Raw genomic sequence first — 14,341 nt, 5'->3', positions numbered from 1 at the left:
CCTAAAACCCCTTCACCTTCATCAAGTGGAGTCTAACCGGGGGGAGAACTTGGACGTCACTTTTCCAGGTCTCTAAGCTCATTATTAGCGGCGCCTTCCAAACATCCGTAGGTATTACCACCTACCCGGGTATCGCTACTACCTACCACCTACTAACCGACACTTTCTGCCACCTCTCCGACCGATCCCTCACGTCTCGATCTGAAAAGGAGGTGAATGCGCGCGAGAGTGTATCATTGGACAAGGAATTGGGGCAGGAGCCAATAGTAAGGAGCGCGAGGTGGAGCGATAGGTTTTAAATAGATGTACAAAGAGTACACACTGGATTGCCACTAGTCGGATAAGATACCGATACACGCGTGTCTCCGCGGGATTTCGGGACTAAATACGTGACCTCGCCGGGTCCGTCGACGTCGTCGTCGCCGTGGTGGTAGTTTCGCTTCCTTGGGGATACCGGGCGAACGGTGTGAAACCCGACGAGAGAGAAGTGACAGTTGAGATAGAGCGGCAAGCACAAAGAACGTCTCAGTCGGCGCTGAGCCATTGCCTCAGCAAGTCTCACCAGAAGTCGGAGATCTAGTTCGAGAAAGTTTTGACCGATTACCAACCATGAGATTCTCCAGTGGCTACGCGATATTCGTCCTCGTGACGATTTTTGCGTACACGCGGATCTCGTTCGCCATACGTGTCACACAAACCTCCGGTAGGAAGAACGGTGAGTCATTTTCTTGCTCTTCTACTCTCCTCTTCGTTCTTTCTGCGTCTTCTCAGAGCTTGCCTCTCTATCATTATCTACCTGCACCGTTGCTTCTTCCTTCTTCTTCTTCCTTTTTCGTCTTTCTTCTTCTTTTCCTTCCCCCTTCATCTTTCCTCTTCTTCCTCTTCTCACCAGTACAAGTTTACATTTCCTTCCTCGGTTGCCTGCCCCGGTATCCTCGTCCTTCTTGATTCAAGGTCTTTGACCTTCCCTTGTTTCTTTCCTCACTCCGTTTTCTTCTTCTTTAGCGATTCCTCGGCTAATATCCCCCCCCCGTTCTATCTTCGGCCTTCTTCCTGCTTTTTTTGCTTCTCCCGCTACACGCTGGGACCGTTTTTCTCTGCGCGTTCCCTGCGTTTCATTCAATCGAGTCCCGCCAGTACGTGAATTTTCGCGCGTCGATCTGACAGGCAGTCGCGAGTGAAGTGTACTCAAACTGTGCGACAAAACGTACATGGGAGAACAGTGCAGAATACTGTGATGTGTTACGAGATTGTACTTCGTTGAGGAAACGTGACATCGCTATGGTATACAACAACGAGATGCATCGGGACGATCATGTTTTCTCACGTGCCTTACAGGTCTTTTCAATTTTTATCCAACTAATACCCTCATAAATGTCACAGTAAATGTCAGACGAGATTCTTATCTGTCGTGATTCTCAATCGACTTAGCAAACCATGTTAGTAACTGGTGTTTTTTTCCTCAAATCAACGGAACGTTGTTCGATTCGTGTATAATTGAATCAGAGGTATGATTGTTAATAGATTGATTTGGTTCTGTACAACATGCTTCTTCATCAGCTGAAAATTGAATAGAGTTAAAGGCTAATTTGAATCCCATTACATCGCCCATTAGATTTCTTTAAATTCCCCACTTTTTAATATTTCCGAAAATAGCGAGTGACATACGCGTCTGCCACTAATGAACCCACATGTTTTAATGTTTTACATTAGCATATCAAATTTTCGATGTCTCGATACCGCGAGTGATAGTTCATGAAGAAAGCGACGAGCAAAAAGCGCGAGAAAGAAACCGATTACCAGTAGTCGATCGATTATAAAGCAGAAAAAACCAGGAGAGAGAGAGAAATAGTGTGCGTGTTATGTGAAATTGCACCGTTACATCGCAAGCAAACTGCAAGTACCACACAGTGTCTCGCAATGGGGTCGTTCAAGGAATTAAGTTATTAAGCCCATCTTGTATCCGATTGATACTGGATAAATACTATTATGGTAATTCTTGTTTCTTTTTTTTCGCGGGACTTGTTTTGTATCTTTGGCATTCATCAACATTTTCCGTAGTCTCCATCGTCATTCGTCGTCCGTCGACTGTGTAAACTTTCGATTATGAGCATAAATTCGATCTAGAGTATTCGACCGAGTTGAGTTCGTGCGCGCGCGCTCTCCGGTCAGCTGACGAACTTTTAATGAGGGGAACGGAGGCTCGAGACTAACCGACTCGCAAAACACGGCAAACGTTACACGATCGCCACCTATATGGAAGTAATTGCTATAATTATACCAAGCGCGACTAATCGCAATACATGTAGCAATTATTTCTCCAATTTCCGAGGGTCATGCGATCCTCCGAACGACATCCAGCGCCAGTGATCTCCATTAGCGTCATCTAATTGAAAGTCAAAGTTGATAACTGCTTTTGTTGGATTTAAACAAAATATAACTACGTGATTATGAAATCGTGAAGTATAAATAGTGAAATATAATTAATCAGAGGTTAATTTGTACCTCGCTTTATGAAAAATTCATAGAACTCGACGATGCATCGATGATATCTCGTGCTCTGACAGAATGACAAGACGTTGAGAATTATTAACCACGCGATAGTTAATGTTTTACTGTGTAAGCGTTTTTCTTAAATGGTGATTTTTAACGCTAAAATATCTTTGATTTTAATCGTAATAAGGACGCCTGAACAATTGAATTGATGTTTCAATGAGACGTTTCTGTAATCAAATACACACGTGTATCGTTGAAATTTAAATGTCGTTGTGCAACGCATGTAGGTTGCAGGAAGATAGAGTTCGACGTAACTCGATTTTACGAATCTCTGCGAGATTTGTTTCACGAGTGGAGCGTGTTCGACATTTGCATACAACAACCAATTGTTTCGGGTGAATTAAACTTTCCAGCCTGAATTCATTAACCAGATTTTCTCCTAAAGTATGCGACCGCACCAAATTCAGAAATTATAGAACTATTACGAACATTACCACACGTACGATTGACCGTTCCTTATCCGACCTGTGAACATGAAGTCACGTTGTTCTCTAGCAATCTAGCGAGTGTAAGAATCTAACATCTTGTCATTCATCCAAAATTATCGATCAATTAACGCTAAAAATCTGTGTAGGTATTTACGTGATACGAATGATAATCGACGAAACGCAAGGAACTCGGTGTTCATTAGCAAATTAACGTTATCGTGTTTCCTCCAGCAGATCTAATGGTCCTACAAACTTTTTCTCCCATTTTCTTTTTCTCTATCGTAACCCATTCAGCCGTTAGCATTGCTACTAGAAATTAGTTTTATTAGGAAGCAGATGGCACAACGCCAGTGCATATAACAGTTTATCGCGAACTGGTTGAACATGTTGTTCACCTACATATAGCGACGTTCACTGATTCTTCGTACACGCGTACACGCTATCGTGATCGTGATCGTTTTCCGCTGAAATTCTCGAAACAGACGTAAAAATTGCCCTGTCAGGTACTACCTTGCCTATTCAGGTCCACGAGGAACCAGCGTTTCTGTTTCTATCCTTTACTTCCTCTTTACCTCTCCCTCTTATTCCATTCTCCACTTCCATCCAGCCAGTCTCGCGTCCTTAACGGTTCAAACGGGAAAACGCACGGCGTGTTCCGTGAATGAAACACGTCGGTGGTCTTGACGTGTCTTAGGAGAATCTGATCAATCCTCGTTCCTTGAGAACCGGTCTAATGAATGAACTATGTTTAAATAAGACGTTTAATTTAGAAAATTGAATAGAATGGTTGTATGGATATCTGTTTGGAAGGCTTGAACGAGATTAAAAATTTGGAAAAATGAAAGTTAGAGTAATACAGGATCGTTTGAGTCTTTAGTATCTTTATACGATTTGGTAGATTAATTCTTCAATTCTTTTTATTATAAATAGATTGTAGATTTCTATGCATTTACGACGAATTTGAAGACGCAAAAATAACCAGAATGGACGGAATGTACAAAAGTATATACATTTTTATATTTTATATATTAGTTATAGAATTCATTAAGTGAAAGAAATCGTCGCTTTACTATCATTACTTTGCATAAATTTTTGCAGCCCAACTATTTAGATTAAATTAGGTCAATGATCAGTAGACTCCGGACGTTTATGTAAATTCATGTCTTTATGAACGTAAATGAAAGAAGATTCTAACTAGAAAGTTGTACACCTTATTAGGTGTTAGCCATTTTTACTTTACGTTCTTCGAAAACATTTACATATGCCATATCTACACTCTGTACATTACTGTTTATTTCAATTTTCTATAAATGTTAAAATGGCCGTATTTTACTAATCAATATAAATTCCGATCAGTCAGCTAATATTGAATCACTCAGTCTTCGGAAAGAGAGATGCTGTTCAAATCCGTTGAATCATGTCTTCCATTCCATATAAAATTCTCGAAAGTTTGAAACATCTGAGAAACGGTTAGTTAGGCAAATATGCAAATACAAAATTGAAGACTGAACGTGTCACGATATTTTGCTGGAAATAAAAAAAGAACATAAACAAAATGCCTCCCGGCGCAAAAAATCTGACGTACAATCTGCATGTATGTGATATACACTTGCAACAATATCTATACTGTCCGACATATTGTTAACAGGATGTCATCAGATGTTATAAATATATCCAAATTGAAATCTCCTCATCAATAAAAATTTCGATTTATTTTTATTAGTATATGCAAAAATTAAATTATCTTCAAAACCCACATAGAATAAATGGACATTTATTATAACTAGCGGATCTTTATACGTTTCTAGGAAGTTTAAAAATGTAAAATTGCACAGAATACATATAATATGAAAAAATATATGAAATATCCGTTTTCTATAATACTTGATAGGTATTTTCATAAAAATGTATAATTTAATTATAACTCTCGATATATACAAGCATAATATAATATTATAATATAATTATAACATTAATATGTGTGTATGTGTATTTTTGCAAAAAGTTTAATGCAATCAAAACGATCAAAGAAACTCGAAGAAAGCGCGCGTTTCTTTGTCGGAAACGAAAAACGGGCGGATGGACAACAAAGAAAATACGAAAAGAAACGGATGTGGTAGAAACAGCAGTTGGTCGATCGACTTTTGGCGTGTCTCCGATCGTTTCCTGCTGTTCGATAGGTTCTTGTTATGTAGGTTGAATTGTTCGTGTTCGTGGCGAACAATTTGTTGCACTGGCGTGTATGTCTCGGATCGCAATCACCGGTGAAACCAGTAACATCGAGCGCCGCGGGTACGTCACGCGTGCGTTCCGTGCGATCCTCTGTTAAGAAAATTGATTCTAATGGATTCGAAATTGCACCTGTTCTATCTCGTGCGCGGCAAGTTTTAAACGAGAGATTGATTTTACAGTTCTTTACCGCTTGTGAACGTTTGATCTGATTGATAGGATAATTGACGATCGACGATCGTTTGTTTTTCTCATCACTTGTCAGATCATTACACAGTTATGGAATACTTAGTAATGTTTCGAACGATGAATTCGATTGAATTAATATTGTATAGACGTTTTTCAACTCGGTTGGTATAACCCCTAAGTGCAGAAGACTGTATCTTTGTCGTTAGCACGGCTAATTTTCCACTTCGAGACTGTCAGCTTTTAATAGTGATAATACGATAGTGGAGACTACAGTACATTCAAATTTGGAAAGCAATAGATTAAGTGCAATTTTCAAGTTACCATATTTTCATTTCACTTGTATTTCACTACTATGTATATTTCAGTAGAATAGGTCTCGTTCTATACTTATAATGTGCCTTGATAGTATAGGTTCCAATGATAGGACATATTGTTCAGTTGGAGTCTAGTTTCGAACTAGACACATAAATCTGTCGACGAATATATGTTACAGTCTTATATATACGGGGCTTCGCCGAATAACATGTAAAAGCGAGTACGTGATTCCTTGTGGGAAAATAAGGAAAGTATATGTAATATAATTTTTTCATTCCCCGCTTAGTTTTCGAGGAAATCGAGGGAATCGAGAATTTATCAAGTACGTGATCAATTCCGCACTGAACAGAACTAAATAACTGACAGGTAGTTGCTCTACTTACGAAAATAAGTCAAAATCGTAGAATCAAGTTTTTTCACAAGGTGGTTTGTTTCCGAGGAAAAAAACGCAAGGTAAACATGTTCACTCTATTTTTCTAAAAACAAAGCCTTAAAGGGAAAAATTTTATTCTGTATTTCTTTCGCACGTAGGATGATTTTCTGTCGATTATTCAGTCCTGTCCAGTCTAGAATTGGACATGTTCAAGTATATCTTAACAAATGCTAACTCGATTTTCTCGAAAATTAACCCGGGAATGAAAAAATTGTATTCTGTATTTCATCCTTATTCATTCACAAGGAATCACATCATGCCCGTTTTTATATGTTATTCGGCTGGATTTATTTGTAATTATTTGTTGAGGTTTTTTATAGTTCAAAATACTCAAACTTTGAAATGTCTAAAATTCTCTAGATGTAGTAATGAAATAAAAATGTAGACTTCTCTTATCCTTAGAGACGAGTGGTCCATAATTATGGTCAGTAGAAAGCCCGAATTTGCTCGCTGAGTTCATTCGGTACTCGACCCTTTGGTCCTCTCGTTTGCTAAACGACTGATCCCACTAACCGACCTATGAAACTTGATGATTCCTTTCGTCTACAAAAATTAGCTTTACATAATCACTGACGCCCACGATTTAGGCCTCTCTATGGTAATAGAGGTCCTCGATTGCGTACGCAAGTTAATGTTTGACGTAAGAGGAAAACCAATCGACGAGGTGCAGTCCTAAAAATTATGAAATTTGAAAGAGCCAGTAAACAAATCGATCAAATCGGGACGATTCGAACCCCATTTCTTTCTGACAGCACCGTAAGCAGCGAGCGAGTTCGGTTCGCTAACATTGTTAACGTTGAAAATGTAGGGAACCTGTCATGTTTGAGGAACGGCCGTTACTAACGCAACGGTACAATGGGTCATTTATCGCGGAGCAATTCGCCTCACGAACGCCGTACTTTGTTTTAACGATTCCCTTAGGGATCCATTCATTTCTCAATCCAGCCACGCGACGCGAGGAATTACTCTCAATCGATCGAAACAATTACACTGAAATTATAATCGATCGAAACAAACCAAATTCGATTCAACCAACTTCGAACTAGAAGAATTTTTATGCAAGCCATCGTGGAACATTTTCCTTTCTGTTTTGTTTTTTTTTTTTTTCCTTTTTCGCACCAACTCTCACTCGATTATTCGCGGCCCCGTTCATTTCGAGCAATAACAGTAAATTTATTAGCCCTCGGGGCGAATCTCTTCCTGACTATTGCTCAACTTGAATCGCGCTTACACGTAGTCTTTCATAGTTTACCGCAAAATCACCGGAGGCAAATCGGACGAGTCACTCATACAACGTTCACGAGGCCATAAAATCCTCGATCAAAATCACGGAGGCTCGCGCCTCTCTTTGATTCGTTCTATTAATTACACATCATTCGTACCAGTTCGTTTTTAGATTTCGTGATCGTGAAAGCGGACGAAGAAACGAAAAGGTCTTATCGACGAGGAATTGGTTTCATTGAGAGAAGAAAGGGATCGCCCCGGGAATATGAGTAACGGTTTTTGGGAGAAAGTTCCACCAACGACCACTCTTTTATGTTGATCTCAAATTTCTTACACAACGAAGCGTCACGGAGATCGATGTTCCGCGCGAGTGGTTGATTTCACCCCATCTGCAAAATATACCGTGGTTAAGACTATCGATGACTTCCATACACCACGTCTATAATTTCTGGTCAGTGATTCGATATGAACACCACACAAAGCTGTCAATATTTTTTTAAATAAAACTGAGACTCGTGCGACTTCTAAACGAAGTTCATTAATTCTGTACTTCAATGGCATTTAAATCGAATGAATTACCTGGCCAGGGGAATACGATTTTTTTTTTAAATATGATGTAATTATAAATTAAATAAATTAAACAATTGGTATATATATAACCGTCTATGTATTTAATAATAATTCTAATCACCAGGAGTAATTCATTTTTTATAATTATTATGCGCGCATAGGACATATTATAGAGAAATGCGGTACCTATACGTTGTCCTAAATCGATATCCAGAAATTGTAATTAATAGTAATTTAGAATTCGCATGTTTAATTGGTTGCGCTAATGAATACCAATCGTTCGCGCAAGCAACCATCGATCTTTTGCTCTGGACGAGAACTTTCGATTACAGTTAATTGCGACTTTTCTTGGTAATCCTACCAACTTTTTCAACAGTTTTCAGTAATTTCACTGGTATTTCCTTAATTGTCGCAAGTTAATTGCTTTAGATGTAACGTATCTCGTAAATAAAGCTGTCATACGATGTAAAAATTGATTTCCAATTCACGAGGAATTCTTGTCTCTAAACTAGACTAGCGGGAATAAATTTGTGGTATTTTGCTTGATACACAGCGGGAACGATTGACAAACATCCGATGATTAACAGTGCGTAAAAATTATTTGTTAGACACTTTCTTGTCGTTAGAAATCATCGGTGAAATCTTCGATCACGGTGACCCCACGCTCTTTTGCCTCTATCTGTACCGAGTTTCCATCGTATGACAAACAATTTACGATAAAAGGTGGTTTTACTTCTGACATTTTTCTTTTTAGCGGTTTATAATGGAATGTTTGCGTGTCATTCATTTCAGGGCATTATTTGCCAGCGATTGAAATAGGAGTGAAAAATGATAGGAACGCGTCTTTGCCCTGTCTTAACTATGGTTTAATTTCAGGAAAAGCAATCCCTAAGAAAAGTGAGTAGTACACATAGCGAAACGATGTTTCTTATAAATGTGTCAGGAATTTCAAAGCTTTTTCAGGTTCAGATAAATTTATGAAAGAACACTAGAGAATTTTTCCCAATTTGCCAAATTCTTAAAATTTTCGTAGCAAATTGACAAATATTTGGGCATGTAACTAATTAGGATAGAAGTTCATTTATCGAAGCGAAATTTTAGTTAATGTCCGATTAACTGACTTTGTCGAATAAATTTACTGATCTCCTTTTACTTGATACGAAAAATCACAAGTAATAAAATGAAATCCAATAAATTAATTCGTAATTGAATGTAGAATAATCAGATACTTTTAGGAATGAAGAATCAAGCTTCGATTACAATCTCATTTATTATGCTACATTTATTGCTTCAATTTACACAATCAAGAAAAAAGAAAGAAAGCGTCCAATGAAAAAATACAAATTTACACAATCACTATTCCAACATAAGGGTAACAATATAAATTTCTTGAATAATTATTTGAACGAGAAATCACGCAGATAACGGTAAGAATGGTTAATCTCGTATTACATAAACTCCACTTAAATGAACCGTTTGCCCTTCATGACGTTGAGATAAATGTAATTCTACCGTACAATCCCCCTATAATAGGACCCCATATAACATCACGAATATTTTCACGCCCATTATAACACACGTCTATATTTCAAGCCTGTAATTACCGGTTTCCACAAAACGCACGAGATCCAGATCAAGGTCCCAGATCAATCCAGTAATCGCGTCGATTATCGGTTCCCCTTAACACGGTCAAAGATATAAAAACCGCGAAACGGTTACGTTAATTGTGCTCATGCTACGTGTTAGTCGTCTAGTTGTCCCATTCCTAACCGGTATCGAATTCCGTTTCAGTGAGGTGTAAAAGGTAGGAAAGACCTGAGAAAGAAAAGTACTTCCCGTCTGGATCGATGCAATAAATACAGGTAATAAAGGCACGCTGGATATGTCCACATATCCGGCCTAACGAGTGCTTTGCCACGGAACATAAGGGCTGTTAGCGACGACTTTAACTAGAGCGTCAAAGTCTGCATTTAGGAATTCGCCAATCATCAATCATTCCCCATTCGTCACGGAGCCGCGTAACTTTCCTTCAAAGCTGTTTTCTGGCCTCTACCGTTTCGACATACATCCGTGAAAGTGTTTTCACGAAAAACATCAGACGTTCTTCGCTTCAATTGGACCGTCGATTAAAATTGTCCGATTCGTCGAGTCGAAGTTTAATAAAAAAAAGTTTTCATTCGATCCGTACGAAAAAGCACGCGAGAAGAAAGGAAACTGATCGCGCGAAGCAAGATCGAAGTTTCACAACTTTTTTAGTTTTAAACTGCTATCGATTATTTTGATTAACGTAAGAAAGTGATAAGCTGAGATTGGCTTGAGGTAGAAAGAGGAAATAGAAGTTTTTTGGAATAGTGAGGCAGGTTGAAGAAGTGCAGGTGACTATCCTTATATATAACAACACCGTGAGAAAACAACTTTGATTATTCTTCCTGTTCTAGCTGATATGCAAAACAGGTAGATCAAGAACATTAATGACGTCAAAATAGAACGCTGAAAGAAAATGAATGCAATTTGCATTGCAGGTTAGATACTATAGTGTCGGATTTGAATTATGATCGCGAACTGGACTGGTGGGATGTCTGTAAAACTCTCCGGTCTACAATTACACAGTTATCACTCTGATCAAAAATCTGTACAAGTTAATTGCAGTCTTTCCACGATCGTTGATAACTTCTCTAATCTCTCTAATCTTTCGAATCTTCATTCTATTTTTATAAATGTCAGTGATAGGGTTACCATATCCACGATCGTGTCTGTCTTCTTATGGGAAAGTCCACTTATTTTACACAGATTTGGTTTTATTATTGGTCAATGGTTACGAATATGGTTGTCAGGTTACGATCGAATGTACGAAGCATCATGTTCTGCTGCACGTCTCTGTTACCGATTTCTCTATAGACTCTACAATATATAGACTCTACATTACGCTACCTACTGTCAGAAGATCGCCTTGTACCCGAGTTCATTCGTGCCAAAAGCGAAAGGTTCGACCGTAATAGAAGCAAACGCCAAGTCTCATATAAGCTGGCAAAGGAATAACTCTCCATTGATTTCAACGTGGGAAAAGGTTACGACGTTTGATCGAACCGTCGCATCGCCATGACTAATTTAGCGTCACGTCGCAGCGTTTAAAGAGCGCTGCCTTGATTCGGTCCGTACTGTTTCTCTGGCATCTCGTCTTTTCTACAGAACGTCATATTTAGCGCTATTTTATCGATAGCGTTCGTCTTTTATGGAATCAGCTAATGAGTCGTTGAAAGTGTTAAATGGTAATAATCTTTCCGTTTGAAATGGGAATAGTTTCATCGTGGCGAAAATGAGAAGCAATTTGTGAAAGTTTGGTCTTGGTGAATAATTATAAATATTGATGGGCGAATCGTTTAAAAAGGAGGATCGTAAATGTAAATGACGCGGAGGATAAGAATTACGAGACTTATTGTATTACAAAGTTCAGACAAATTAGGTTTCTTCATGTTTCATTGATGAGAAATGCAGGTTATCCTATCTGCTTCATTACGCTCGTACATGAGCGCATATAGTTGCAGAAGATTCGGAACAATAACTTTATAAATAGATCCGTGTGAAAGTACATATCGTAAGAACATTAAAAGGCAGAACCTACGAAACTGACTATGAACGACGATCTTCTAAAAGGTGTGATTATGATATTCATCTCAGCAAAATACCAAACAGGAAAGATTTATCTCTGAGGTCATCTATATAAAAACACTAATTCACGATGAATTATAATTACATATTCGTATTTACAATTCATTATTCATATTTACCTGACAATCCTAAAAAAAGATGTTATAAAGATACAGTTCTCAGAAAAATACCAACGAAGAAAAAGCTAGAGTTACCAATGATTTCCTCTATACGTTGAGGTAACGATCTAAAAATCCGAATGTTCCGATCCCAGATTGTGAATCATGTTTCATTAGCCAGAGGCGTTAACAGCCACGTTCTACTCATCTACACATGTAACTTAAGATTTTCTAAAACGCGGTGATTCGTTTCCCGCTTGCTAATTAACAGTTAACCAGACCGACGGCAAAACTCTGGGAATACTATGATCCACGTTGCCATAAGAGTGGATACTTACCTCACTTCCTGCATTTAATGGGATACCAGTTGGCAGTTGCCCCACTCGAGCCACAATATAAAATAACCATGCGATTCATGCATGTTCATAGAGACAAGGAGTTGTGGTACAGTGGCGACATGCCTTTATTTTTGCTAACCAAGCCAGCCTACATCCTAACATGGGCCTCGTTGCGTCACTTTACTACGGCTCCACGCGATCGCGATGAAATAGTAGAATCGTTTTATTGTGAACGGGCAGCCTACCACGAGGCAGATTTGATTTAATCGTCGTGACGTGATTCCCGTCTTTCCCATTGCAGACTGCTTCCTGCGAAAGGATCAGTTGTTACGTCACGAGAATTATAAATTCAAATAATTATTGATATGCTGAAGATCTTCAGACAGCATTTACGGGAAATTTGACAATGCAAGAATTGCGCTAAATATGGAAAAATGTATATAACGTATCCAAAGTATAGCATTCGTTATGATATAAGTTATATCTTTTTCATAATACTTATAAAACTGTCAAGTTGCATTGACATCTGCAGTGTAATTATTTCTACTAGAAGCGCCAAATCTAACGAAATGTTGAATTTTTGCTTTTGGAATTGTAGAGTCTGCAGCAAGAAAGAAATAGCTGCTTCATTTGAATCGTTCTTATTGAGATAGAAAAAAAGGTATAGATTTCATATTAGAAAATGTAGAAGTTTAGTGTTATGCATATTACTACATTATAAGTCTTTAGCACGTCTGAGAAAGTGATTTGTTTTCGATTGATTCTGAGTTGGTTTATTCAAATTAATGAAAATTCGAGTTGCCTCCTTACTGCAATAACTCTTTCAACCGCAAAAAATATCTGTATTATATTAGTAAAGTTAATGTTGATTTTTACATGAAACGTGATTACGTATACTTTTACCGCAAGTATTTCAAAATTCAATGTAAAAACATTTCCCAATTGAAATCAGCAATTTTTTTGTCATTCTTACACGCCATATTTAAACATAAGTAAGATATGATACACGTTAGTACTTTTATTATTATTTTGTACTTTTATTATTATTAGTTTGTTTTGCCTAGCACGCTAGAAATTCCATGCATCGGTAAACCGAGAAAGTAACGTGACCCATGGATCGTTTAACAAAATTTATCAAGCCGTCTGCGAACGTGAGAAAGACGGTTTCTTCCGGAACGAAAAAGAAAAACGTGTAAGAATTAAAACACTCGAAGGGAAAAGCGTTTCCTTTGTTGGCCGAATCCGCTTGGCGAAAATATTACGCCATTTCGCGGCCGTTTCACGCGACAACATTAGATAACGCGCTCTGTTGACAAAAAGGCTGACAGTTTTGACTAATTACCGGCTAACAAAGGCAACCGAGCTGGACAAAAGTACGGGATGCGTAACATTTCGTGTTTCTCGGTTCCATGACGATTATCTTCTTGTCACGGTTGTGTGCCTTTTTTCTACATAAAATGCATACTTGCTGTAATATCGTGTAGTCAATCAGCCGTTTATTCGACACGCTTGGACGACATTCTAATAAGCAAAACCAAATGTGAAACATTCGCGCCACTACATCTACGATGCGGTTAGAAAACCGTTCGTTCTGGAATCTGAAAAAAAACAAATGTTCACTCGCTCTACTTGTCAAGTAACTTTAATCACGACGTTCGATATACGGCATCGTGTTGGTGAGATTAAAAAATTTTACTTACTAATTTTCTTCCACGCCTTCATTCATCGTATCTGAAATTGCTTACTGATATGTTATTGGAGTTGTCCAGATCTTGTTTCGATAAGAGTATAAGTTTAATACGCATAATAGAAATATATAGAATAATTAGTATAGAAATTATATATTCGTGGAATCGAAAGCTACACCAACGGTGGCGGAAAATTTAAGGAAAAGAGATTCATGTGCGTTCTATTTGTCATCAAAAGCGGAGTATCTAGAACGTGCATGTTCTAATATATGTATACATAATTCTATCGTCTAAATCTCCCTGCTTATTTGAATTAATATTATTAGTGAAATCCTACAAGCTTTCCGAGTTATAAGTTATCAACTCCATATAGCAAATGCTCTTATGTAATAACAAGTATGATAATGAAACAAATAAAGTTTCACGAGTCAATTTCTCCTCATACTGCATTTATTTAATTCTATTTACAAAAATATGAGCTGATTGTAAAGACAGATATATCGTAGTAATTATTACAATTGAAAACCATATTCAAGTAAATATTCCGACGATACAAATAACGATGAGCTGAATAAACAATTGACTATTGATATCGGTCGATTAG

At 37.9% G+C, this 14,341-nt stretch overlaps 1 protein-coding gene across 1 annotated transcript in view; it reads left to right on the top strand.

Annotated features, from left to right (window-relative positions):
* Positions 1–344: 344 nt before the first annotated feature.
* The window catches only part of LOC138184726 (uncharacterized), a 45,942-nt gene continuing 31,945 nt past the window's right edge, over positions 345–14,341 (top strand). The window contains exon 1 of the mRNA XM_069122960.1: positions 345–715. Coding sequence (XP_068979061.1) covers positions 610–715 — 106 coding nt within the window. The 5' untranslated portion in view covers positions 345–609. The remainder of the gene's footprint in view (positions 716–14,341) is intronic.

The sequence above is a fragment of the Bombus flavifrons genome, chromosome 11 (assembly GCF_040668555.2).
Source record: "Bombus flavifrons isolate JBK064 chromosome 11, iyBomFlav1_principal, whole genome shotgun sequence".
NCBI lineage: Eukaryota > Metazoa > Arthropoda > Insecta > Hymenoptera > Apidae > Bombus > Bombus flavifrons.
The sequence above is the reverse complement of the archived record's forward strand: the minus strand, read 5'-3'. Positions and strand labels throughout refer to the sequence as shown.